Source organism: Rhopilema esculentum, chromosome 21 (genome assembly GCF_057945365.1).
Source record: "Rhopilema esculentum isolate cy_ngs chromosome 21, ASM5794536v1, whole genome shotgun sequence".
NCBI lineage: Eukaryota > Metazoa > Cnidaria > Scyphozoa > Rhizostomeae > Rhizostomatidae > Rhopilema > Rhopilema esculentum.
In genome coordinates, this window is record NC_142835.1 from 11,720,480 (window position 1) to 11,746,560 (window position 26,081).

At 35.4% G+C, this 26,081-nt stretch overlaps 1 protein-coding gene across 4 annotated transcripts; it reads right to left on the reverse strand.

Moving 5' to 3' along the window:
- Positions 1-6,412: 6,412 nt before the first annotated feature.
- LOC135684581 (MFS-type transporter SLC18B1) lies at positions 6,413-26,081 on the reverse strand. Of its 4 annotated transcripts, XM_065200205.2 has the most exons (17): positions 23,394-26,081; positions 20,737-22,499; positions 17,459-17,554; positions 15,596-15,669; positions 14,572-14,719; positions 13,563-13,631; positions 13,258-13,351; positions 12,750-12,818; positions 11,889-11,962; positions 11,227-11,325; positions 10,834-10,925; positions 10,168-10,263; positions 9,645-9,719; positions 9,206-9,272; positions 7,749-7,775; positions 7,081-7,136; positions 6,413-6,492 (listed from the first exon to the last, which is right to left on the reverse strand). In XM_065200205.2, exons 2-17 carry the CDS (start codon positions 20,995-20,997, stop codon positions 6,474-6,476), a joined length of 1,416 nt encoding a protein of 471 aa, XP_065056277.2. In that variant the 5' UTR covers positions 20,998-22,499; positions 23,394-26,081; the 3' UTR covers positions 6,413-6,473. The 4 variants fall into 4 exon arrangements, with proteins under 4 accessions (XP_065056277.2, XP_065056280.2, XP_065056278.2 ...); XM_065200208.2 differs by lacking the exons at positions 17,459-17,554; positions 20,737-22,499; positions 23,394-26,081 and adding an exon at positions 16,257-16,289; XM_065200206.2 differs by lacking the exons at positions 17,459-17,554; positions 20,737-22,499; positions 23,394-26,081 and adding an exon at positions 16,167-16,238.

A 26,081-nucleotide genomic window follows, 5' to 3' on the forward strand; every position in this document is an offset into this window, starting at 1 on the left:
CTTATAAAGTTATTTTTCACGGCATTCAAAACAGATACTACGTCGCAGAACGCTTCATGTACAGTTGTTTTGCCTACGTTAAAAATGTCTGCACATACCTGATACGATGCCCCATGGGCAAGTCTGTAAAGCCCTACAGCTACGACTTTTTCAGGAGAAAGACTGGCTCTGAATGGCGTTTGTTCTCGAGTAACGTTCACTTCGCAAATTCTGACAAGCATCCAGAATGTTTCTCTCGAAAGTCGAAGGCGTTTCCTGAATTCTTCATTGGGTATTCTTTCGTCAAATATTGTATGCTCCAACCACGATGAATCAGGCCTTGGATAGGACCAGAAGAGTGGATTTCTTTTCTCTCTTCTTCTCTTACGATGACGATAATCACAAGTTTATTTTGTAGCTGTTTAAAAGAGGTTACTGCCAGATTAACGGAGCTTTGTTGTTGATTGATAACTGAAATAGCGTTTGAAATTGCGGTTGCTGCGAAAATGATGTTAGCAGAGCTTTGTTCGACCATTTCAAATGGATTTATATCGAATGCAGAATCATTTAACCTTCGCGTGAAATCGTTATTTCCGACAACAAATGACAACATGATAACGTGCTAGATAACATAAAACATCTCAGAAAACTGCCTAATGCGAACAAAAGTCTGACAAACTTTGACCACTGAATGGCCAGTAGATTGGAAAAGATCTGTCTTCTTGTCGCTGCCAAAGAAAGGCGATATTAGAGAATGTTCAAATAATTGAACAATATCCTTAATTGTTCATATGAGCAAAATACTTCTGAAAATAATCCAGAAAAGACTAACACCTTATTTTGAACTAGAGACCAGATTGCAAACATCAGATGGATATTGGAAAAGGTACGCGAAGTAAAGAAAGAAATATTTTTTGTTTTATTGATTACAGCAAAGCATTTGACGTAAGCAGCAAAGCAGTGCATGTACGAACAATGTATGGGCCAACAGAATCGTTTGAAATCAGTAAAGGAGTGAGACAAGGCTGTATCTCCATACCTATTTAATTTATATAGTGAAATTATTATGAGAAACGCAGGGCTATATGAAAACAACATCGGAATAAAAGTAAATGGTAGACTCATTAATAACTTAAGGTATGCAGATGACACGACCCTGATTGCCGAAACCAAAGAAGATCTGGAAGAACTTATCAGAAATGTTAAGAAAGCAAGCAAGGAAAAAGGGCTACTACTAAATTTAAAAAAAACAAAAGTAATGACGACGGCAGAAATAACCAAAGTACTTTGAAGTATATTGGGAATCCATCGAGGTAGTACAGGGAAGGCTATGACCAATTTGACAACGATAATGAAAGACAAAAAAATCACACTAAATACCAAGATAAGAATAATCGAAGCATTTCCTGTTGTTACATATGGAAGTGATACATGGGTAATAAGAAAAGCAGAAATGAAAAAGATTGAAGCCTTTGAACATTGGGTATGGAGAAAACTCCTAAGGGTGCCGTGGACATCTAGAAGAACGAATGAATGGGTATTAGGCCAAATAAAAACAGAAAGATCATCATTCAACACCATCAGAGGCAATTAACCTTTTATGGTCACATAAATAGAGCAAACAACAGTTTAGAAAAACTGATAATGCAAGGAAAAATTGAGGGGGAAAAGAGGTAGAGGAAGACCTGCAACAAAGTGGTTTGACAACATTAAGACGATGACAACAAGAAATTTTTATCAGCTCAACAAAGACACTAAAAATAGAGCTGAATGGAGACGTCAGGCTCGTAACATCACCAGGGGTCGAACGACCTGAAGGACAACTACAACAACAATGGGAAAAGGTTGAAAGATAGAGGATCATATGATTTTTACATTGCTTGAAGTAAAAAACGCCGGATATTGATAAAAAAGTTAACATAAAACTTCGAATTGGAAGCTATTTTAGAGGAAAAAAGGCATTGACTGGTTTTTTCTCACACCAATACTCCCACCTTAAACAGAGCGGTTTTTTCGGGAAAATTTACGACTGCCAGTATTTGGTAGGAAAAAAATGTCTAAACGTTCTAAACTTTTCTGAGTAGTAAAATATAAATCATCTAGTCGTTTAACAGAATAGAAACAAATTTTTGCCAAGGTAGGTTAAGTCGCAATAAACAAGTACACAAAAATTACTACCTGAGGCGTTAACGTACACGAAAGTTACTTGCCACAAAAGGTGGGTGACTTTTCGAATTATGATGATTCTAGTTAGTTGGAAAATGCAGTCATTGAAGCAATTTTGACTACCCTTACAAAACAACCTTAATCTTAGAATTAATGTCCATAGGTGGAGCGCTATTTGTTTGTTTTAATAGATTTTTTTTAACCATTCTCATCATTCGCGCACCCAACCCTGAAACATTGTAATATGTAATTTGGTTCTCACTGGTTTCAGTTTGCCAATTAACAGTTGAAACATAGACTTGCAAAAGTGCCTAGAGGATTAAATCGAAGTTTAAATTAAGACAATCAAATACAAAATCCACTATCATTGATTTTTTAATCTATACAACCACCAAGTTTGCAGAGTTAGTACCAAGAATTCCAAATCTGCCGGGTTAAGAACAGATTCATAACTCTGGGAGTGGGGAGAGGAGGGTATGTCATCTATGTTTCCCTAATTGCGGGTTACTAGGTCTCCAATGTTTTCATGTCTTTTTAATGCTAGTATAGGGGGCTGTTTCCATTCTGGTTTAAGTTCTTTATCTTTTAAACTTTTGTCCCCGTGGTCTTTGATGGCCAAGTGGCCCTTTCAAAAAAAATCTTTGAAATTTCTACGTCTGTTTTCACATTATTTCAATACTTTCTATACATAGGAGCTATTTTCAAAGGCAAATCTAAAAACTTTTTCTTTTACCCATTGTAATTTTCTCAGTTTTTCGAACCATTGCGTGACTTTTTTGACAATCTTGACAATCTTGTGACTTATTGACAATCAATCAGTTTTACCAATTCAATCAGTTAAAACCATTGCGTGAATTTTAATTTGTGTATGGCCTTTTCTCCTATACCCCATTCAACGCCAACACTTCATGGCGGGAAGGTACTATATCGTCCTATGTCTGCACAGTACTACCATGCATCAGCACCTTTCCATGATCCCAACACACATCTTGTCTTCAAACAAAGTCTTGAGCGAATATGAGAAATGATCTTCAAAAGAAATTAAGGGAATGGTGCTTTGCGGATGAACAATTCTAATCTTTTTGGAAACAGCTTTTGGCCTGACCTAGAAGCTCCCCAAGTTGCTTTAGCGTTGATCTTATTGGTTGGGTCTTTGCATCTCCATCACCCATGCCCATGAATCATAAAACATTTAAGAAACATCAGTGTAATGTGATTTTCATCTCATTGGTGGATCCCCATTACCCTAAGTTAGCAAGTTCTTGTTTTGTTTGACTCACCGTATTGTATACACTCCGTGTGGTGAATCAATACGATTTCTAGAGAAAGTGGAATTTGCTGCGGTTTTTAATCAAGAGAGGCTTACATTTCTGACCCTGTCAAGTTTTTTTCTCTACTTTAGTGAAGCTGAGGTTGATAATGCAGAAAATGAAGATATAAACACTTCCAGAAGATTTTGTTGTTTGCTGAATTTTTAATGTCTCTTTGTTCAAGTACGCAATCAGATTTTTATAAAATTTTTTTCAGTTTTTTTCCAATTCTCTATTCAGCTTTTTATTTCCGTTGATATATTAACTGTAAAGAAACATAGTTATAGTACTGAAGACATTGCAAAAATTGCGTGCGCATTTAATTTTAATCTTTCAATTTTCTATTTAAGCGGTAAAATTCTTACGTCTAAAGCATATGTCTGGACGTGTGGACAACTTTTTTCATTTTTTAAAAGCATTTGTGGCAATGAAGATTTGAAACTTATCTTAAATCAATGCATTTTAGAATATGCAAAAAGTCTTTGATTATTGGTCAATTGACTTGTCTGATTAAGGACTTTAAAAGCAAACAATTTTGGAATAATTCTTCGCAAACCATTGCGATTTTGGAAAATTTAGAAGAGTGCGAAATTTATAACGCTCGAATTATTTTGTCAAAATTTATCACTGTCCAAAAAATTCTGCGCAATATAAAAGTCAAAGCAAAGTATCTGCCGTTTGAAAATGGAATGTTTTGCTCAAAAACTTTTACAAACTTAAAGAAAACTTGTTGCAAGATCTAGCTACAAAGTGAAACATTATGTAATCTTTTCAACTAGATACATTTTGTAATCACAAAACATCCTCAACTATGTTATATCGTCCTCTGTTATGCTTTAATCGTAGTCAACTTCGATATCTTTGTTCTTTGTTCTTTTTTACGTTGTAATTTCTTTAAATTAATATGTTAAGGTGAGTAAAACTTTCGCTTTTCACCTGCTATGGTTACTTTTGCGGTAATCGTGATTCCTGGGATGATTGTGAAAAATTTTGAAATGGAGGGCATAATCCTATAGAAAGAAAGGGATTTCCAAATGAGGGCCCTTTCGAAAACTAGTAACTTCTTTGGTAAATCAAATGAAATATAGTAAGCTTATTAAGGTGTCATATAGCATTTAGAATGTATCAATAGTGTTTGTTTGCCAAACCGCAAAATCGTCCGAAATCTCGTCCGAAATTTTTTTGTCCGAAACCTATTTGTTTGCAATTTTGGGCGTTTAATGTATTCAAAAAATTGAAAAGTTGGTTGTTGCTCTAACAGTCTTTCTTCTGTATTTAAATTCTTAAAACTTCGACAAACGTTTTTCGAGTGAGAAAGTTTCACCTGAACAAGCAGCCATTCACTTCCTGTACCATGCATTAAAATGTCTCTTGAAAAATATTGACAAATGGTATAGTGATTTTGATAAATCATGACTTGCAATTTGCATTGAAGAATTAAAATTTTTGATACCTTTGAATAGAAGAACAGAAGATTTTATATATATATATATATATATATATATATATTCGGTATAAAAACTTACACAACAAATTACTTTAGACAATACGTACGAACTATTTAAACTACATTACAAGGATGGAACCCAGGAGGAGCAATATAACATGAGTGCCCCCTGGGATATGACATGTATATAACTAATAATACAACTATAATACTTCATATACATATGCTAGATTATAATAATACATACAAAGTAAAATACAACATATACATATACGATAAATACTTAAGCCCGTTTCACATTGAACGTCATTGGAAAATATGTTATATTGTTCGAGATATATACCTAATACGTCATTTATTGAGAAAATTGGTATGGAGTTAAGATGGACAGTCATTAACACTATAATAAACCTAGTGTCAAATGCAAAATGGGCGAAAAAAGGAAAAGAAAGAAAAGAAGAGAAGTAGGCACACAAAACTATATGAAAAGAGACTCGGTGGCAAGGTAACAGTGACCTTATTCGAATCTACCAGTTGTGTGAATGTATTGGAGAGTTAACTCGATTATATTTTTGTTAAGGTCATTTTGGGAGGTCTTTATCGCCATATAATGAAAGTTCTATCAAAACCTCATTTGAAAGATCGTTATATCCTAATGATTGTACTAATTCAAAGACTCTAGCGAGAAGATTTCGTCGCTCAATTTCAAAGGCGGGGCAGAGCAACGAAAAGTGTCTCATTCTAATTCTCAAGCTAAAGTCTGTCAGGCTTTATTCCGGTTAAAAAACACAAACCATTAACTGTCGATTGAATCAGAAAGCTGGATTAAATTGAAAATTTTTTATATTTAAGCTTGTATTTGCTTCATTTTACAGTGGATATTTATGTATGCCCGCCCACTGAGGATACATGGTACATTAGTTCAACGTTCCTCGTGCAAAAAACGTTGGACATCGATCAAAGGACTTTTGAGCTTTTCCTCCTACCATGTTTTAGCAAAAGACTTGCCCAGGACATACCACAACGCGATTCGTAAAAATTAATAAACAGGATCTTATCACAAGTATGTTCAAAAAACAGTTTATGAAAAGAAACCAGAATTCGTGAATATTAGTCAAACATCTGTCTGTCAAAAAGAGTAAACCAGACAAATTTTTTATTTTTCTTCTGACATACCTTTCAATCGGAAGTTAAAAGTTAACTTTTCTTTTCAATATTCTGCGTTTTTTACTTCGAGCAATGTAAAAATCATATGATCCTTTATCTTTCAAGCTTTTTCCATTATTTTGAAATTTTTCATTTTTTTGGAAATAATAAAATATTTTAAATCACCTAAAGTTTATTAAAACTTTGCTCTCAAAGACGTATACAATGTTTATATTCTTTTAATTGTCCATAGAAAGTTTTGAGTTGTAAAAATGTTAAAAAATTTCTTTCAGGGCACTTCTTTTACTAAACATTCATGAAAACAAAACAGAAACAAAACGCAATGGCAAAAAAAGAGACGAAATAAAAAGATGTATTCCTTAATATCAGATATTAATACAGGGAGGAAATTTCTTTAGGTGCTGCTAGTCTTTATTCTCTGATCTGAAATATTAATAGGAAATAATTCAGTAATTGATTGAATGTTTGTCAATATAAGTTGTTCGTTCTTCATGTATAAGCATTTTGAAATGGACAGCATGTATTGTCTGGACGATACAACTAAATACCAGTTGTTACAAGCAACTTCCTTGCTTAGCAAAATATTTGGAGGCATATAGAACATCTCACATTTTTTGAAAAAATTAATGTCGCCCTTTACCGGAACACATAAACTTCTTCATTTTCCCACATCAGAAAGGAAGAAAATGTTTAGGGAAAATTTAACATTCAATTATATTCCCAAGCTATCCAATCCAACACAATCAAGGAAAGTAGGAAACCAGTCTTTGTTTTTGAATGCAAAATTGATTTTCATGCAAAATGTCATGTAAGTTTTCAGATTCTGTAAAACAAACATAATAAAACGGAATAATACGCTTATGAAGTAAAACACTCTGAAATACTGAGCTACAGATTTGAATTTTAACTGAGAAAAGTTGGACCAAAGTACCGCATAAGTTTCCCTTTTATCTGACACCACATCCCCATCGACTCTACCCAAAGTTTTCTGGTGGGTAATTTCCAACTAACCTTAAGTAGCTTGCACTTCTCCTCTCACAGAAAGTGAATGCAAATATCAATAAACCCTGCAAAATTAGACATTGTGGACATAAAGAACATTGCTTTAGAAGGCTTTCAAGGAAATATCATTAGTTGATACTCCAGTAAACGAAATCATGACTATTAGAAGTTATGTTACAGAGAGGAAAACAGTTTCTTTTTGCTGCTGAATTTCTAGATTAAGTGACCAAAATACATTCATTACTATTCTATCTTTTCTGCTAAAGAGTAGCTTTCGATCCCAAATATATTAGATGAAATTTTGAATAAATTAATAAATAATCAAATAGATGAATAAATAAATTAATCAACTAATAAATAAATAAATTAGCTTATAAATCAATTAATTAGCATATAAATAAAAAGATAAATAAATAAATTAATTAATTAATAAATAGATAAACAAAATGGTGAATAAATAGCTATGGACAAGGCACATTAGGCAGGGTAAAGGGTATTTCAAATTTAACTTAAAGCGTCATTTACGACTCTATCCAAGAATAGTAAAAAAAGACAATTTCTTCTTCTTTCCAAATGGCGTTTATTTTGAGTGTGATTGCCAATGCGTCGTCCTGCAAGATATGTATTAGGTTTTTAAGCCAGAGCTTCTGTTTTAGAATCTTAGATAATGGACTTACCACAATTATCTGGAAGATGCCAAATATCTAAGGATAAATGAACAAAAGTAAAAAACATGATAATGTATTTAAAAAAACATAAAAAATACACCATCCTTACTTCCTGGCAGTGCGATTAGCCTTACCAAAGACCAAAACATCAATTTCTGGGGGAAGCGACAAATGCTTCATTGAAATTCAGAAATGATTTCTCTAACGCAAGCTATTTTTGCAATACCATGATAACTGCCAGGAAAGAATGAGAATTACTTTTGAACAAGAATGAATGGAAGCTCAAACATCAGAGGAGTAAAAACTGTGCCTAAATCAATGGTCGAACCTTGAGCCTACTGTTTCTCGCTAATGTGCATAATAGGCATCAGTGGAATCAAATCCAGTTTACACGGAAATAAAATTGTTCTAATGATTAGAGATCAAAAAGCGTTTAAAATGTAAGAAATTGTTTATGTCGGTATTATTTACTTGCCTTAACTGACTAAAAACCGCATTTTCTTTTAGTATAAGCAGCCTTTTACTGCAATCCTTGCTAATTTGATGCATTAATTTACAGTTGCATATCCATTTGACTTTCTTCAATCATAACAAGATCATCAACATAGAGTTTAGATATAGTTATTTCCTAACGTCATCCTTGCAAATTACTAAGTTAGTTCGTTATTAGGATCGTTTAAATGAAAGGAACATAAAAGAAAATGCTTGATAATCATCCTTATCTAACCCAAAAAAAATTAGAAAAACTTTTTCACCTTTTTCGCTAAATTTAACAATTCACTAAGAAGAAGACTAAAATTAAAAAAAGCTCATCCAATACCATAATCAATCAGTTTGCAAACTCAAACATCAAATTTAAAAATCATTTAGAATTTTAATCTAAAGACATATGCAGACAATCTCTGAAACTGGTGCCAAACTTTTGTTATAGTGATTAAAAAGGAACTATAACATTGCTCATTCATCGGGAATATCAACAATCAGAAACAATTTATTGAAAAGATGAAGAGAAACATCATTAAATATTTATTCTAGATTTATTAAGAAATTTTTTTGTATGATTAAATTTTCTTTTTAGTCTAGATTTACTATAATACCATAGATTCTGATTTCATCGTCGTTTACCCGTACTATCAAAATAGTTCAACCTTTTAATATTTGAATTTTCGTTTTCCTGTTGCTTTAATTCTGTCCACCCAGACGGCGTTAAGAGCATTCAAGTCGACCGACTGGAGGACATCTTTAATATTGATGTTTTGTGCGATAAAATACTTTTGGCTCTTGCTTTTTTTAACTTAGAGATGAGGATCGCGATTCTCAAATTTGGTTATATAGAAATTCCTGTCCATCGCTGAAAAAGAAACCACTCTAATAGCCAGGGGATCGCAATGGCGTGTTGATACGTCACAATTTTTAAGGATTCCGTTATTATTGCTCAGTGTAAATGAGGTATCAGTAGATATTACCGTTGTTGCCCAGGCAAAACTAAAATGTTGCACCAGCAATCCAGACAATGTTGGACCTATTGCCATCCTGATAAGAGAAAAATCGTAGTCCAAAAAAATAACACAAAGTAGCAATTTGTGATGAGAATATTTATATTAATTTTTAAAATTGGCAAAATATATATTTCTTAAAATTTTCCCAAATCGATAAATTAAAATAATTCTACAACTTGCTACAAAAAATCAATGTAAGTAAGTTCTAATGATTTTTCCTAAAATTTTGATTTGTAGCAAGGTATATTCGATTACCTCAGATATAACGGTTGATAAAAGCCTAAAACCTAATGATTCCCTCTTTTTAATTCTCTTAAAAAGTAATAATGCAAGTAAAATGCTTCATTAATTGTCATAGATTTTGAAGGTCCAGTTTCTAAAAAATAATTGAACACCTTGGACCTACCCAGTGTGTAATGCCGAGTTGAAGATTGAAGCCAAAGTACTTTGCGTAGAAAGATCTGCCGACATTCCGTATCGTCTAAAACGTAACGTGTATCAAAGTTGTCAAGGTTTAAATTGTCGCCTTTCTTTTGGGCTTTTAGAATTCCATCGAATGAATTGCCTAGAAAGCGTTGGTTTCCATTATTCAAATATTCTGCACCTTAAAATGCTCAGAAAGAGCCCTTCGAAGGTTTTCCATCAATGTGTACTAGTTAGGACACATATTGCAGTATGGAACAGGACGATCTTTGTGTGCAGCTACTACAGAGTATCCTGCTTAATACGACTGTCAGGTAACTTTTATTGAGGATGCAAATTTCGAAAGTTTAAAAATGACTTCTTAAAAAGTTACAATTAGGCAGAAATTTTTGACATTTTAAAAATCTAAGTTCAGGAAATTTATGAAATCAAACTGTAATTATACCTGTTGTTACTTAAAACAAAACTGCATCGATTCAATATATAGATTCAAATGATTTTCTTACATTGCAGACTTGCACATGTCAGATAGTGAGGGAACCATGTATAATGCCAATCCGAGGCCTGTTGTCCCCAAGGCTATGCAATTTAACCACAATGCACTTTGAAAGAAAAATAACATAGTTTGTCTGTGTCGAATCGTCATCCTGTCTAATTTTCATAAACCTTTTAACGAATTCCTATGTACATTTTGAAGCTAATTCGGAAAATCAATGTTGCTATGTCAAGATATTATAATCCAGGAAACATAATTTTCTGGAATGGGAATGATCTCATCAATGCCATTATAGGAAAAATGCCATGAAATCTACAAAGTTTCCGATAAACTGCAGCTTGTCGAGGGGGGGGGGGGGGGAATTCAATTTCTGAGAAACTGTATCTGAAAAATGCTAATTGATCAGTTTTTAAAAGCACTTTGCCCCATCTGTCGAGAGTTAGAGTTTTTCAATGGTCTTTACTGCATGTTTACAATAAAGAAACCATTGAGGATCAGCCGATTGGCTCAGAAACAATTGGTCTATTGTATAGTCTAACAAATGAGAATTTAAATGGCCAGCAAAATGCGTCGGGATATAGTGCAAAAAAAACAAAAAATAACTTCGTTTTATCACAGAGAACTATCCAAAGCGGTGATATAGACACCAGAAGTGTGTTTCTAGATATTGTCTCACCTGGGTATTGCCGATATAAATGGTGGAGGGCCAAGCAATGGAAACGATAAGCCACAGATTATGGCACCGGAACAAATAGCATACCTGGTGTCCTGGAATGTGGCGAGAAAAAGCAAGTTATTTGAAAAGAAATGTTCATGGTCACTTGAAAATCAGCTGTAAAGAGATCCTTGATTTATTCACTGGGGCTGCCCCAAAAGGGTGACGGATAGTATACAATTATAACTTCATCGTTGAGTCTTTGTAGTCAGTTAAGACCAATCATTAATTTGAATCATGCGCTCTATAGATCTGTCTTTTTGTTATTGATCAACAAATATGTGCTTTAAATGATTCTTGCACTTTATTCTTTATTACACTTGGCAAGATTTAAGAAGGTATTGCGATGCATACCGTTTTCTCGGCTAGCGTTCCAAGACCAGGTGCCGAAATTGCATAGGCAGCTCCCCAAATCAGAAATACAAATCCAACTTTTACAGTACCGAGATGAAACTGTAAATGGAATGTTATATCGCATGTTAATAACACATCCGATCTTTTTACAGCAATGAAAGAAAATTTTCATTTACAATCGAATGAATTCCTTTAAAGAATTTTAGAAAATCAAGTAGCAGAGACAATAATTGCATTAGCAGAAAAAGACTTGCGATGATAATATAATAGAGTCTCCATGGAGAAGAGCAAATTGATTGGAAATGAAATGTAGTTGTTTATAATAAGCAAAATTCATTATTCTGTTTAATTCTAGGTATGTCTTCTCTGGTTTCTGCATTTGCGGAATGTTTTGATTGGTAAAAGAATTGGTTGGCTGAAGACTGTTTGGCTGATGTCAAATCACACCCAAGAATCTCTTGTTTACTATACAATAAATTTATTCATGTTGCTTTCAAGCTAATGCAGATATTAAGCAAGTCCCCGTCGAATAAAGTGCAAAGCCCCTTCCAAATCAAGCTCAATGGCCTACTTTATATCTTCATGTATTGTCTGTTGCTATGTTTAAAATAAACATTTATTATTCTTCTATTTTAACCAGCTCTGTCTTTTTTTGTACTTACCGTGTTATTTAGATGTCGTTGAAGAATTGGGTCCAAGAAAGAAAGGGCCATCCCAGTGCAAATTGTGATTACTCCTAAGACAAGATTGCAAAATAGGAAAAAGAGCCGATTAACGGTTACTATTTTTATGATAATAATAAGAATAATCTTCGATGCATTGGTATATGAGTACAAAAATCACTGGTTTATAATCTCATTCAGTTTTAATGTCATTTATGTAGACAAGAAATAACAATTGACCCAACACGGATCCCTGAGGTACAGCTGCTTCGAAATAATTAAAGGTATATGTCTCCTTTCTGTTTACGGTTACTAAGATACCATTTGAAAGATTTCTTCTGACATCTTCTCCCATTTAACTCCTTCAGAAGAACCTAATGCAAATCCTTGCTAGTTGTTGAATGCCCTCAATATATCCAAGAAAACTGCGGATTACCCTTATCTAGGGTCAAGTGAATTTTATTTACAACATAGGCTAACTGCTTCATTGTTGTGTCTAGAAAAATCCCTGTTCTTGAGTCTTCGAATAAAGTGAGTAACGGTTAAAGGGTATCAATATGATGCGGTTTAAGGTTTGTGTCATAGGACTAATTATCTGCATTGATTGGGAGATAGGACCTTTTCAATTTAAAACGATTTGTATCATTTTGTCAGGGCCCACGCCACCGGGGGCCGGGAGGGGGGGTAGCGGAAAAGCCTTGACCTCCTACTTTTACTAGCCTTGGCTCCCCTCACTTTTAAAGGTTGTGGTATAGGCCCTGTATGTGGTGAATATAGCATACGAATGAACTAAAGAATTGTACTAAGTGTCCTTGGCTCTTAATTAAGAATAAATTAGAAGCTTGAAACTATCAAAATTACCCATGAAAAAGACCACAGGAATCTTCATGGCTTGGATGAGCTTCACGTTGTCGTTTTTTGGCACCTTTTCTGAGTTGAAACAAAATGTTTAGGTAAAACTTGAATTTCATGAGATTAATTTATGGAAATAAGCATTCGTCGTAGATGCCTAGTCATAAAGACTCTATTTTTGAAATTTTTGCATAACCTCAAAAAAATAATTCTAAATAATCACAATCAGTTAAAATGCAAAAAAGAGTAAGAAATAGAAGACAAATTTATATATATATATATATATATCATAGATTGAAGAAAGTAAAACTACATGGTTTATCTCTACAAGCCTGTTTCGTGAGTAACTCACTCTTCAGGAGATCTACTTCAGTAGATCTAGTTTTACTTTCTTCAATCTATGATATATCACGCTCTACGTGCTAACGTATTGAGCACTGTGCTACGGAAGTATCAAAAGACAAATTTCTATATATATATATATATATATCAAAAATTCGAGGTACAAGAAACTTACCAATCTTAATAGCTGGCAAAATGAAGTATAACGGAAAGAAGGAAAGAAGAGCAGTGACTCCCACAGCCAAAAATGGAAGCTTAAATCCACCTGCCTGAAAAAAGATGTGCCAGTTTTAATTTTTAGCAAAATTTGTATTGCAAAAAAAAATTATCGTTATTCCAAAAGCAAAATGCTTTTTAAACCAGTTTGTTTTTTATAAATTAAGGCATTTTACTCTGGTAGCTGCTTTAAGATAAAACTTCAAGTCATAACGCGTTTCCTAGTGCTTAATTTCCTTAATGCAAATAGTCATATTAACTCACATGATATAAAAATCCGCCAATTGGGGGACCAGCCATAAAACCAAAACCAGAGAAGGCTTCCAAAACTCCCTGTTGAATCAGATTTAAATATTGTAGAGAAATAGATCAACTGAAGCTACATAGAAATTTGTAAACTGGGCAATTTCCTGCTTCAATTTGCTTCAATTACTAATACAATGTTTCCTTTCAAGCAAAAATAAGTCTGCTATTTTAAATAGCATACCGGAAACAAAGACCCAGAACCTTAAAGAAGAACTAACACGCAAAAATAAGTTTGGCTAAAACGGTAGTTTGTGAGAAGCAAATTCCGGGATCGGAAAGATTTTTTAAATCACAGTTACGGTTTTTGAAATACAGGCGTTATAAGTTGAGAAACGACAATTGTTCCGACAACTTTAAACTAGAGGCGAAAATCGTCGGCGATCATCTCTGACGTCACAAGTGACACGTTTCAATGGTTTTGGACACTGAATTATACTAATTTCGAGACAAATGGAAAATTTCAGCCGTCTGAATTTTTGCTATCAACCAGCGCTGCCGCTTGGGCAGACAGTCGTCCCATGGCTCAACAGTGACGATGTTATGAATAAAGATAAGACTGAAAGTACAAACTGATTTTGAATTTCTATTAAAAACATTGCTGCGCCTCTAACAACTCAACCATCCTCGCACTTCATGCCTACATTCAAACTTGTCGTTTGGCACGTATACATGCGGGGTTTGCCCCCTCAAAATCACTTTCAAAACTGTACTTAAATCAAAACACAAATAAACCTGCTTTTAGCTTCATGCAATATTATCCCCTCCAAGCTTGCTAGGTCCGGGCACGTGTGGCGCGTAATTTAAAGACACGAAAAAAGACGCATGGAATAAGACATATGGAGAATTGAATCACCTTATCTTACAGATTATGACCTTTTGATGGATTTCGTCACAATATTTGTTTGTTAAATCCCTAGGGTCATTTTATATTGGTTTTTATGTTGGAATTCTACAATAATCTACATACAATTGCAGGTGACATGTTGCTTTGAAAAGTATTTGCGACCATCGCCAGTGCACTAGTAATAGTGGCACATCCTCCAACAGCAGATAAACCTCTAATTCCAAACGTAGCCACCAAAAAGAGGTCTTTCCTTTGAATTTTGTCTACATACCTGAAATGCAGGGAAATTTAATTGGCAAATTGTTTAGACATGGCAAGTTAATGTATTTAGATCAATCTTTGCATTGTTGCTATTCAAGAAAAGTGGGTATCCTTCCTCTAAGAAGCGTCCTAACAGTGCCTTTAGTTTAGCAAGAGGATGCATGTCGATATGATGTGCTTCTGATAGATCTATCAAACTTGTCCATTCTAACCTAATTTTTTCCTTAACGTGTTAAAGCCATGCCTGTTTACAGCCATAACTAGTCTAAGTGCTGCCCTGCCAATATGCCGTGCCTCCATTATGCAGTCGTCGTCAGGTGTCTTGCTTTCAGCAGGTGATGGAGGCTCACTCCAACCCAGAGGCGGATCAGGGTGTCCGCATCGTTCGCACATAAGAATGTCAATTTGAACAGATTTTAACAGATTTATGCAAGTTCTTAAATGTTATTATTGCCAAATGCAAGGTCTCATATTGCGATTTCCAGACCAAATTTCAGCACTTTGAATTTCGTTAAATGTCAAATTTTCCGTGGCACTCTGGACCCCTAGCAGGGTTTTGCCCTACTTCCAGAGACCCCATACTATCAACTGGTTTAATTTCAGGCTGGAACCGTCCCTGCACCCTTTGCGGTGCCTTTCTTGCAGCCTCTGAATAGTTCATTCCAGTCCAATCTTTTATGCTCCCAAGTCATGTTCCTCTTGGTCTGCCTTTCCTTCTCTTCGCGTTGAATTTCTCATTTGAAAAAGGACAGGTTCGGCTAGACTGAGCAGAAGAATAGAGCTGGATAGTAAAATATTTTGTAATGATTTGTAATATTTTGTAAAATATAAAATACATATAATCAGAAATTAGGTTTCAAAACAGATCAAAATGGAAAATACCCACCCAAAAATTATATTTGTTATGCCCTCAATTACCAAACCAAGAAGCGCAACAGATTTGGGATCGGCAATTGTCATCTAAATCAAAATATGATAAAAGGTTCATCACACTTTAGATTTTGAATTTGCTACTAGACTAGCCCAGGAGCGGATTGGCCCGGGTTGCTAGGTGGCAATCGCTACCCGGGCTCCTCAGAATGTTTTAGAAGCGGGCCCTTCTTAAAGAGAAATTGTTGAATTTGAGCATAAATCCATAACTATAAAGTTCAACTTTGCTGATTGAAAACAATGGGTATCCCGCCTAAATTCTTTTGAACCGACTGAAGCTATGCAAATTAGTATCAATTTAAAGAGTACGTGGTTTTCTAAATGACCACACATATTCAAGGCCTAGTCACGCACTACGAGCCTTTTCAGAGCCACAAAGCCACCCCAGAAGAAAAGAGCCAGTCCGCCCCTGAGCTAGACAAATCATCCAATTTACGAATGAAACATAAACACCAAGTCATAAAGCAAGTAAATGGTTTTAACTAGAGTTGTAAAATGCTATGTAACTCTTCTGTATGCTTACTTACGGTTCCCAGTGCTGGACAACATCTTATAAAAGACTAGGAAGCGAATAGAAGGTACTGAAATGTGGTTTCATGGACAAATGCTTAAAATACCTTTGGTACAACGACATGTCAGGATTGAAGAGGTACTCCAGATAGCAAAGTCAAAGAGAAACATATGGATAGCTTTCAAGGAAAGGCAGGGCCTTTTCAACGTATTAACTAGGAGGGTTATTCCCCCTGCAGCCCCAATGACATTCAATTTTTTTAAACAATAGGCTTCTGTTTTCATCTCTTTAAAAAAGAAACGCTTGCCTCACAGCAAATTTCCCATGGGTATCAAGAAAGGAAAAAAAGTACATGATATACGGAACGAAGGATTTGAACAAATCATATGAAACATGTTGAATAAGATCAAATCCATATCAAGCTTCAAATGCTCTTAAAAGCTGTTTTTGGACTGGGATACTGGAATAGCATCACAACTTTTAGGCATAACTTTGCGAGTTATAAAACAACGTCTTAAATTTGCGGGTAATGAACTGAAACTTCTTTTCTTGCATAATTTGACGTGCTGAACAAATAAGATGCAAACCAGCTTTAAAAATTCCACAATAGCAAGCTCTTTAACTTTATAAATGTGGGAGTTAAAGAACTGGAAATTTGGTTCCTGACGTTATTTGAAGCGCTAAATAAAATTAAATGCAGACCTAATTTTAAAATTTCACAAAAAGCTGTATAAGACTGAGGTTCTTATATTCAGACCACTTCTGGATGTCGCACTAAAACTTTCTAACTATTACAACTGAAACACTGTTTCCTGGCGAAATCTGACGTGTTTAAATAGATAGATAACACCTCTTGTCTGTGAAACAAAGAAATCAACTACCTAATTACCCATAAAATATATTTTTTGATCTATAAGATATATATTCTTTGATAGACCTTTTTTGTTCACCTTTAGCTAGTAGAGATGTGAATCGCTTGCCACGTCTTTTTGTCAAGCTTTAATGAGAAACACTTATTATATAAACCAGGAAAGGTTCAAAGAAATGTGAAGGAAATTGCTGGGCCTCAACTAGAGAATAAGCAAAGTTTTTGGAAAAAAATAAAACTCCGTTCACGCGAGGAAAAAGTAACCTAATCAGGGTCGTTATGGATGCAGGTCTCCGAACAAAAGACATTGCACAAAATTCAGAATGTAGAAAGCAGTCTCGGTCGAACAATACATTTCTCGTTTCACTTCACGCATGAGTAAAAATGCAGAATTATTTTTTGTCGCTCTTACGCATGCGCCTCGTTAGAAAGCAACTTACCAAAGCACCAATCATTGGGGAACAGATAACTAGCACCATATGATAGGATGTGAAGACCAAGCTTGAGGTTGCCACACTCACACCTTTAGAATCAGCCTAAAATCATAGAACAGAGTTTATTCAAACGATAATGAAACTCCAGTATGTTTACTTTTTAGTGGAGGTCAAGCCTTCTCTCTTTCGAGGGGCAAATCACTTCAAGAAATTCTCGTACACCTTCCGTGAAAATCCTTTTGTTTTAATATAACTGAAAATCCCCAGAAATCCTTTTGTTTTAAGGAAAATCTCGTACACTATTTGCAAGAGTGAATTGCCCCTTGCTCTCGGTGGTATTCCTTCCTGTTAACCCACTAATTTGGAAATATTTACCCTATCAAACCTTCTGCTGAAATGCATACTAATTAGATATTAGGTTCTATACGAGGTTACCACAGAACTGACAAATGAATATCTTGTTGCCATAATGGTCAGGCTTAGTTTTATAAATCAACTTTCATGTGATGTGATGGAAGAACGCATTTTGAAAAACTATCGAAAGCCTTAAAATTGAAATCTATAAGTGAGTTCCTATTTGGTATACTCAGCAATATATTGTCGTTGCTGCTTTCTATAGTCAAGTTATGTTCTCGTGTACCAAGATGTAATTATACATTAACTGAATACACAACCGGTCTTTATTATCTAACTCTGTCTCGCCTCCTTTTAAATAGCAGAAGCACTATAGCAAATTAAACTGTTTGTTAAGTTAGAACTTCGTCACAAGAGATATACCGTAGTTACATACTCCAATCAATATGGTTCTAAAGTCTTTCATTCAATTCGCAAAAAGCAGTAAAATTTTTTCACATAATGGCATAATTTTCTAACTTCGTGCAATCAAATTCTGGGTTGTAATACTAGGCCAAGAGTGGTCGATGCAGCTTCAGAACTCCACAAATAAATCAAGTTATTAAAACATCACCAAAATCAATATCATTATTAGCATTTAAATTAAAACACGCTTTTTCGATACTTTGGCCTACAATGCCATTTTATAGCATAGGAGTACCATTTCACAAAACAACTAGTACAATTTTAAAAAACATAGGGTACCATCTTACAAACGAAAGGGTACCATTTCACAAAACAGCGGGTACCATTTTACAAAAGAAATGGTACTGTTTTATGAAACAGAGGATACCATTATTCGAAACATAAGGTAAAATTTCAGAAAACAAATTGTACCGTATTATAAATGCAAGGTAGCTACAATTTTAGAAAAAAGTATTTACATAATTTTGGCGGTAACGGCACCCCATACGCGTCTTCGTCGTTCATGGAAACGGTAAATAAAAGTGGCGGCTAGAAGTGGCCAAGGGCCTAAACCGGTAAATTTCCAAACTGAATTATAAAAGGTGAATGGGCTTGAAAACAATAGTTTATGGCACAAAAATGAATAAGTGATTGGTTTGTTGTCTTGAGGAAGAAATTCAATAAATCTTTGAAGCAGCGCTTCAAATCGGTTTTGTGCAAAATTGCTGAAATATCCGTAAAAGGTGATAGTGAGATGTTGTTTTTCTGACAAAGGAAGTAATTCGTAAGTAAAACAATATTTGGGTGGTACAAAATTTGAAAAAGACTTTGAAAAAAGCAAACATTTGAGTAATGATTTTTTTTAAACCAGTTGTCATTTCATTTTGAAAAACATAACACTTACAAATCTCACTATTACAAGGTAGTTTGTATGTGGCACACTTACATTGAAAAAAAACAAGTGTAAAAGAAAAAAGAAAACGGTTGTACACAGCATGAATATAAGCATGATGATGTAATGATGGTGATGATGTTGATAATGCTTATGAGGATGACAAAAGTAGCGACGATGTTGATGATGGCAATATTGAAGCGAACTAGATGCTGAGGATCTGTAACAGTGGATCTGAAGTGAGTAGTTGCTGAGGAAATGTTCTTGTATCATAGAATTCTGTGTTGCGGAGTGTCTGTAAATTCTTGAAATTCTTTAAATTGGTCGATTCCTTTTGCTGATTGTGAAAAATAATTGTACATGTCCCAAATTAGTTGGTCAATGTTTCCTGGCAATACTTTCAAAGCGTAGCTAACGCTGAGTGCAGTTGAATGGCACATACATTTCAGAACAAGGCAAGATGGACTGGCTTCTTTGATGCGTGTTTAAACTGAATTGTTGCTTCCGAACATAACATTTGTTGTGTCAACGGAGAATCCAATAAGATTTTCTATTCCGAAATGATTTTTTTGCAGCTCTCTGCATAACACCACAAACAGATCTTCTGCTTTTCCAGATGTGACAAGAACCAGGTTCAAGAGCTTTGTCTGAACACTTTCATTTTTCATTGAAAAATACTGCACAGCAACAGCCAATGATTTATCAATCAACAGACCGTTCAACAATTTAAAGAGAAGTGTTTTGTGTTCATGATATCTTTAAAAACTTCAGTCTTGAACTCTGCTCCTAAAACATTGTATGCTAAACAGGTGGCTTTGATTCTTTTGCAAGCAAATTCTTTTGCTATCGCTAAGTCATGAAAGGCCCTTGGCAAGACTTTCGAGAGGTGATCCATTTCCCTGAATGAAATATTGTGATCAACTGCGAAGGCTGTAATCATTAGCTCGGCTCTTTTGGTTTATAGGATGTCACTTTATTAGTACCAGAAGGACTTGACAGGAAACATTGATGTCGACTGCTTTTTTCGTGTTGTGTTATGACTCTGAGTTTTGGTATTATCTCATATTTACACCACTTACAGTACGCACTATTCGTCTCAGTTCTATCAAGCCATTTTCCTGCCTTTCTCATTTTTTTACATGTTACCTGTACGCTAAGAACTTACGGACCGAGTTAATAAACGAAAACATTTCAATGATATTTGTATGTAGACTATAGTTTTACTCACGGAGCGTTTAAAGGAAATCGTCAATCAAATATGTTCAAATACAAACGTTGTTAAGGGCCTAGTCGCCTTCCACTGATATGATAAAGAAGCCAGACAAAATACACTTAATATGATCTCGTGTTAATTGGGTGTTAAAAGTTTGCATGCAGATACTTGACATCCACACTTTTCCCAGTTGGCCCGAAACTTAGTAACAAAATTATAACATTATCTTAATAATGTAAAAATTACAGTTATTATCGTGCATGGGGACTTATAATGCATATCAAGAAATGTTACTCTGTGGCTGCCGCGTGTCTTTTGGTAAGCAGGGGCGCACCCTACTTATATAAGCACATAAATGTACCAAATATATGAAAAGCTCACCTCTTGCGGAAAAAACGGAGCAATCATTGAAACGGAATAAAAAGATAAAAACCACAGCAAGGAGAGGCAAAGCAGAATGGCTGTTTTTTTCCATTTTGCACAAGGAACCTTGTTGTTGTCAACGTTTTCGGTCACCTCCTCCCCCGGACTCTCTTCCGTTTCTGACATTTCCTCTCGAGAACCATTTTTAGATCTAGGAATCAATGTTTCAAGTTCAACGTTTTTAGACCCTCTGTACTCATTATTCGATTGGCACAACATGGCTGGGTTGCATTATCCTCAAGAACTGTTAAAGGGCCACTCCAGCCCAAAATTTTTATTTCAGAACACGATGTAATCAGACCTCCTGAAAACGAATCTGTTATTATTTGTTTCAAATCTCTTACCCTTTTGTAGTTATTAGCGTTTGTAAAATGGTCATTGAGTTGAATTGTTTTTCAACCGTGTTATCGGAGATCTTCGGATTGACGTCACAGGCATTTTCGGCCTCGGTAAATTCGCGGCAAGTATCATCGGCTGTCCAAAGGGTCAACGAGAACCTAGCGAAATGGCAGACAGGGCCTAGCAGCGGCATGTTTGTTAGAAGGCCAGACTTTTATCTGGTATCGATATAAAGAGAGAAGTATCATCCATCAGTCTCGATATTCTGATCGAATATGGAAGTTTTTTATCGCACGAATCTTTCTGACAGAGAAGTCAAATTGTCAAAGTAGGCCAGCGAGACAGAGACATGAGGATGTTGACAGACTTTCATGGAATGTTGCTTTTGAAGGCCGGCCATATTGGCAGTATTGGCAGGCCAGCTCCCTGATTTTAAAAAGAAGATTCGCGCTTTTTCATCAGCTCTTCCTTTAGTGCAACAGCTAAAAAACCATCGCGCAATTAATTCGGGAGGAAAGACCAAAACAAAACCAGTATACCGGGAATGAAAGCTGTATGAATTGATTGGGATAATTCATCATATTCATTAGGATAAAGAGCTTCATATCAACATGACTATGACTTATTAGAAATAAACCAGGACAATCGAGGGCATGGACAAGAAAGTATACAACTTTCAAGACAAGACTAAAAACCTACCATTAGTCATGAGTCAAACATCTTTTTCAAAAATTATAAATTTGTTTTTATACAAACAAAAAAAGGGATTTGAGATTATATTAATAATTCAACTTTTTCAATATACTTGTGTAAATATAATTTTTGTATTTAATCTTTAAGCTATTACAGGGGCCTTGTCAGCTCCTTTAAGCTGTCAGAATTTCAACCTGCTATATTTATAAATAATAAATACATATTTGTATTTAAATACTTGGCTACATTGAATTATATATTTAAATATCTATACAATCAGGCCAGTGAACCAGCTAACAATTTGTAATTTCTATTGCACATGAGAAATGTTCTTATAAAAGTATCATGAAACAATAATCTATTGCAAAATTTCTAGAAAATACCTCTATGTTGTTACTAGTTTGAAATAATAGCTGTGGATTTGCAAACTTTATATAGAAATGACCAAATTATATATAAAATTTTGATAATTTTAAAAATAGTCTCCTTTGTAAAAGTTTTGATACAAAAACAGAACAATGTGTCAAGGTCTTTGTGGTAACTCTTGCAGGGAAGAGAGGGGCAAGTTATCACTCCCACAAAGCCAGTAGCCAGATAACAGGATGCATGTAATCTCCAACCTTCATCTAGCATTTTTGTGCAAGATCCTTTCTGATGATCCAGAAAAGAGTTTGTTACCTTTTTTATGCCTAGAATAATAAGGTTGACAGAGATAAATACTAACATACCAGTGAAATTTACTTTAGAGTCATATAAAAACATAAAATGGTCAAAGAAATCACTACCTTGGACACTCAGGGTATAGATATCTAAAAGGATCAAAGAGAAATTTAGGGGTGAAAGGGCAACCACTGTTACTATAGCAAATAGCATCTAAGGATATTAAAATGAAGTAACACAAAGATGAATTTAAATGATATTATAGACCATGCTTACATGAATCAATGCTAGAATAGCAATAAGGTAAATTTAACAAATATAAACAATTCTGTCTTAACATTAGAATGAGGATATGACACATCTTTTTTCCAAAACCAAGGGTGTAAATTCCATATTTTCTCTTTGGGGTAGTAGATCTTTTGCCCTGGATATTGATCTGGCAAAATTTTGAAATTGTGCATCAATTTTATGATGAAATAGGCAGAACTCCAAAATTGAAGACAGAAAATGGTAGAACATGAAGAAAAAGGGTCCAGGAGACAAACCCTGGAAAATGTTACACATCTATACTTCGGGCAAAGGTGTAGTGCACAGATCATTGGCAGGGATGTAGTGCTAGGAGGCTCAGGCCCCCTTGTTGGTACAAAAAAGTAGCAAACTTCTACTTTTGGTACTATTTTATGTGACATTTGCTTGAGAGCCCCTGTTGTACTTTTCATATTACCCGATTTCTGACCATTTGGCGGACAGTTCACAAGACTGGCTGTTAGAAAACTTATCTTTAGAGGACGAAGTTTTTCTCAAAGCACGGCAAATTGCGTTGCTTAGGGGGCTTCCCCAAACCCCTTCCAAACCTCTACACCCTGCAGTTTCGCAAAACGTTCAACATAGTAAAATGATAATAAGGATGAATTGTGACTTACGGGAAAGTTTCCATCTTGTGTGAATAGGGTTCTTCTTCTAATGCGGTGAGACATAATTATTATTCAGCTCCCTGGAAATCCCTGAGATGACACGACGATAAGAAATGCCTTCGGTCAGAAATCCATTCACATCTGAAAATTCGTGAAGCATTCCATTTTGAAAAGCTTGCTGCGTTGCCAAGATGAGGATTTGCATTCAGGTTGAAGTTTCCATCTTTGATTTGTCGAATTACTAGTCCATGTTGGTTGGAAGCCTCCGCTGAACATCAATCGCAATGAAGGAAAATAAATAAAACGACAACCGAGATTCCGACATGAATCGCCTCTTCCGAGCCTCTACCGAGTCGTGCGAATTTCAGTGCGAACGTATAACAATAGCGCCGAATGTTGAAACAATAGCCCTTTCACACGTCACAAAGTGCTTTTTCCGAAAAAAATTTGGTCGTATTTTTACGGTGATTCTCAACTTTGAGCGTCTATATCTGGAAAACGAGTTAAGCTTTTCGAAAAAAAATTTCACGATAACTTCTTTTTCTCGACTAACTACCAATTTATGCAAAAATCTCAGAAAAAATTTTTGGGCTGGAGTGGCCCTTTAAGAACTGCATCATTGAATAAGGCTCGCTATAACAAAAGGGGTATGTGATTGCTCATGGACCATAAACCACAACACGACGCCATGGTCAAAACCATTCAATTCCTTTAGAGTCACATCGTGGACAAAATGACAACCGATAGATCGTACCGTGATACGTGGATACCGTCAGATACCCGTGGATTGTCCCTTTACGTCACGGCACGGGTTTGACAAATTTGACGACTCGATCTATCGCATCGTTGCCCATGAGGCGGTATTGTATCGTTGCTTAGGCCAAAAATACAAGGGTGCTGAAGTTCCTACTCGCTGTAAATGAAGATGGCTGTTAATGTCTACAGCACCAGTGCTACGTCCAAGAATCTTAGTAGACATGAAAAGCTAGCATGGATAAACAAATCACTAGTAAAATCTTTCCAAAAAGTCGAGCAGTTATGCACCGGTGCGGCTTATTGTCAATTTTTGGACATGTTATTTGAACCTTGAAATTGTGTAGATTGTCCCGTCAAATCCATAATCATAAGGTGTCATCACCTAATGATAAACACTGCATGCAGCCAGTGGCGTAACAGAAACACTCGGGGCCCTTAGGAATTTACTAAGATGGGGCCCTTATTTAGGGACTGCGAAGTGAAGTGAGCTCTACGGGGAAAAGGGTTTCGGGGTAATGGGAAAATGTTTAAAATCGTGCCCTTTAGAACCTCGAGAAATGCACGTGATGTGGTAAAGAAAATGTTTACATATGAAAAAACCAACAGTAAATTAGGTGTTCTTGCTCACAACGTGAGCTTTTCTCGTGCATTAACGTTGGCAAAATCCTTTATAAGCTTTGTTTTGTCAATTATCTTTGCTTCCTTGTTCTCAATTGACAAAGTTGCTAGGTCGTCCAGTCTCTCCTGTGACATTGTAGATCTTAGAAATGTCTTTATCAGTTTCAACTTTCAAAATGATCTGTCTGCCGATGCAACAGTTACTGGCAAAGTGACGAAAAGTGTTAATAGATTGTACATTTCTGGAAAGGATGAACTAATACGGCTCTGAAGCACGAGGTTATTAACTTCTAGAACAGTTTTCTTGACTGCAATCTCCTTTCTGAATTCGGTTGCAAATTATCTCATCCCAGAATCTAATTCATCTGTAAAGTCATTTGGTTATTTCGCACGAATTACTCGTACTGCATTTTCAAGCATGTCAGGACTCAGTGTTGCCAGGTTGTTGGGGTAGAGACAGCTGAATAATGACGTCACCATTGCTTGTCCTTGAACCTTTCTGTCAGTTGCATCAATGCTGTATCAACAGTCTTGTAGAAAACGTTTATCTTAAAACTTTGCTCAGGATCCATCAGTCTTCCATCTACAACAAGTTCATCTGATTCATATCTTGCCTTCCGACCCCTCTTTTGTTGAAACTCTAGCGATCCATCCCAAGATTTTGCAAGTGCTGTGGCAGTCAGCATTATAGACTGCCACGATTCTCGAAGATATTGGAGCTCCGAGAGTGCAATATTAAGGTGTCTAGAGGCAACTGACAAGTCAATCCTAGGGGACTGAAGCTCCTTTGATACTGCATTGACTGATCTTAGTATTCTCTCCCAGAATACAAGGAAAATAATAAATTCCAGTGTGTCAATTTTTTTCTTTAGACTCTTTGCGTTGTCACGCTCATTCTTCTTGTTTGATGTTAAGATGAGTCGCGTCAGAAGCCTCATTATCTGGGGATACTTGTCACGCACAGCTCGCATTGTATCAATGCGAGAGCTCCAACGTGTCGTACATAACTTTTTTAGTGTCAGTGATCCTTTCCCAGCTTCGATTCCAAGATCTCTCCATCTATTCAAGGAAGAGCCAAAAAACTGAAGGTATCTCGAAGGGTCGCAAAAAAGTTTTCACTCATAACGTGTGATTGCCCACCTAATAACAACGGTTAATTGGTCGACTCTGGTAATATCACTGGTGGAATCCAAGATAATACTTCAGAATGGTGCGGAATTAATATTTTCTACCAAAGTCGAGGATACAGTATTTGCAAGCAAATCAAACAGCTTATTTTGGATCTTAGCGCTAAGGTATTCTGTTGCTCTACCCGGAAGAAAT

Coding starts and splice junctions, on each gene's coding strand:
- LOC135684581 (XM_065200205.2), bottom strand. CDS start 20,997: ATGTTGTGCCAATCGAATAATGAGTACAGAGGGTCTAAAAACGTTGAA. Junction 12,819..13,257: donor TTTGCCAGCTATTAAGATTG/GTAAGTTTCTTG, acceptor GTTTCAACTCAG/AAAAGGTGCCAAAAAACGAC. Junction 11,963..12,749: donor TCCTGTGGTCTTTTTCATGG/GTAATTTTGATA, acceptor ATCTTGTCTTAG/GAGTAATCACAATTTGCACT.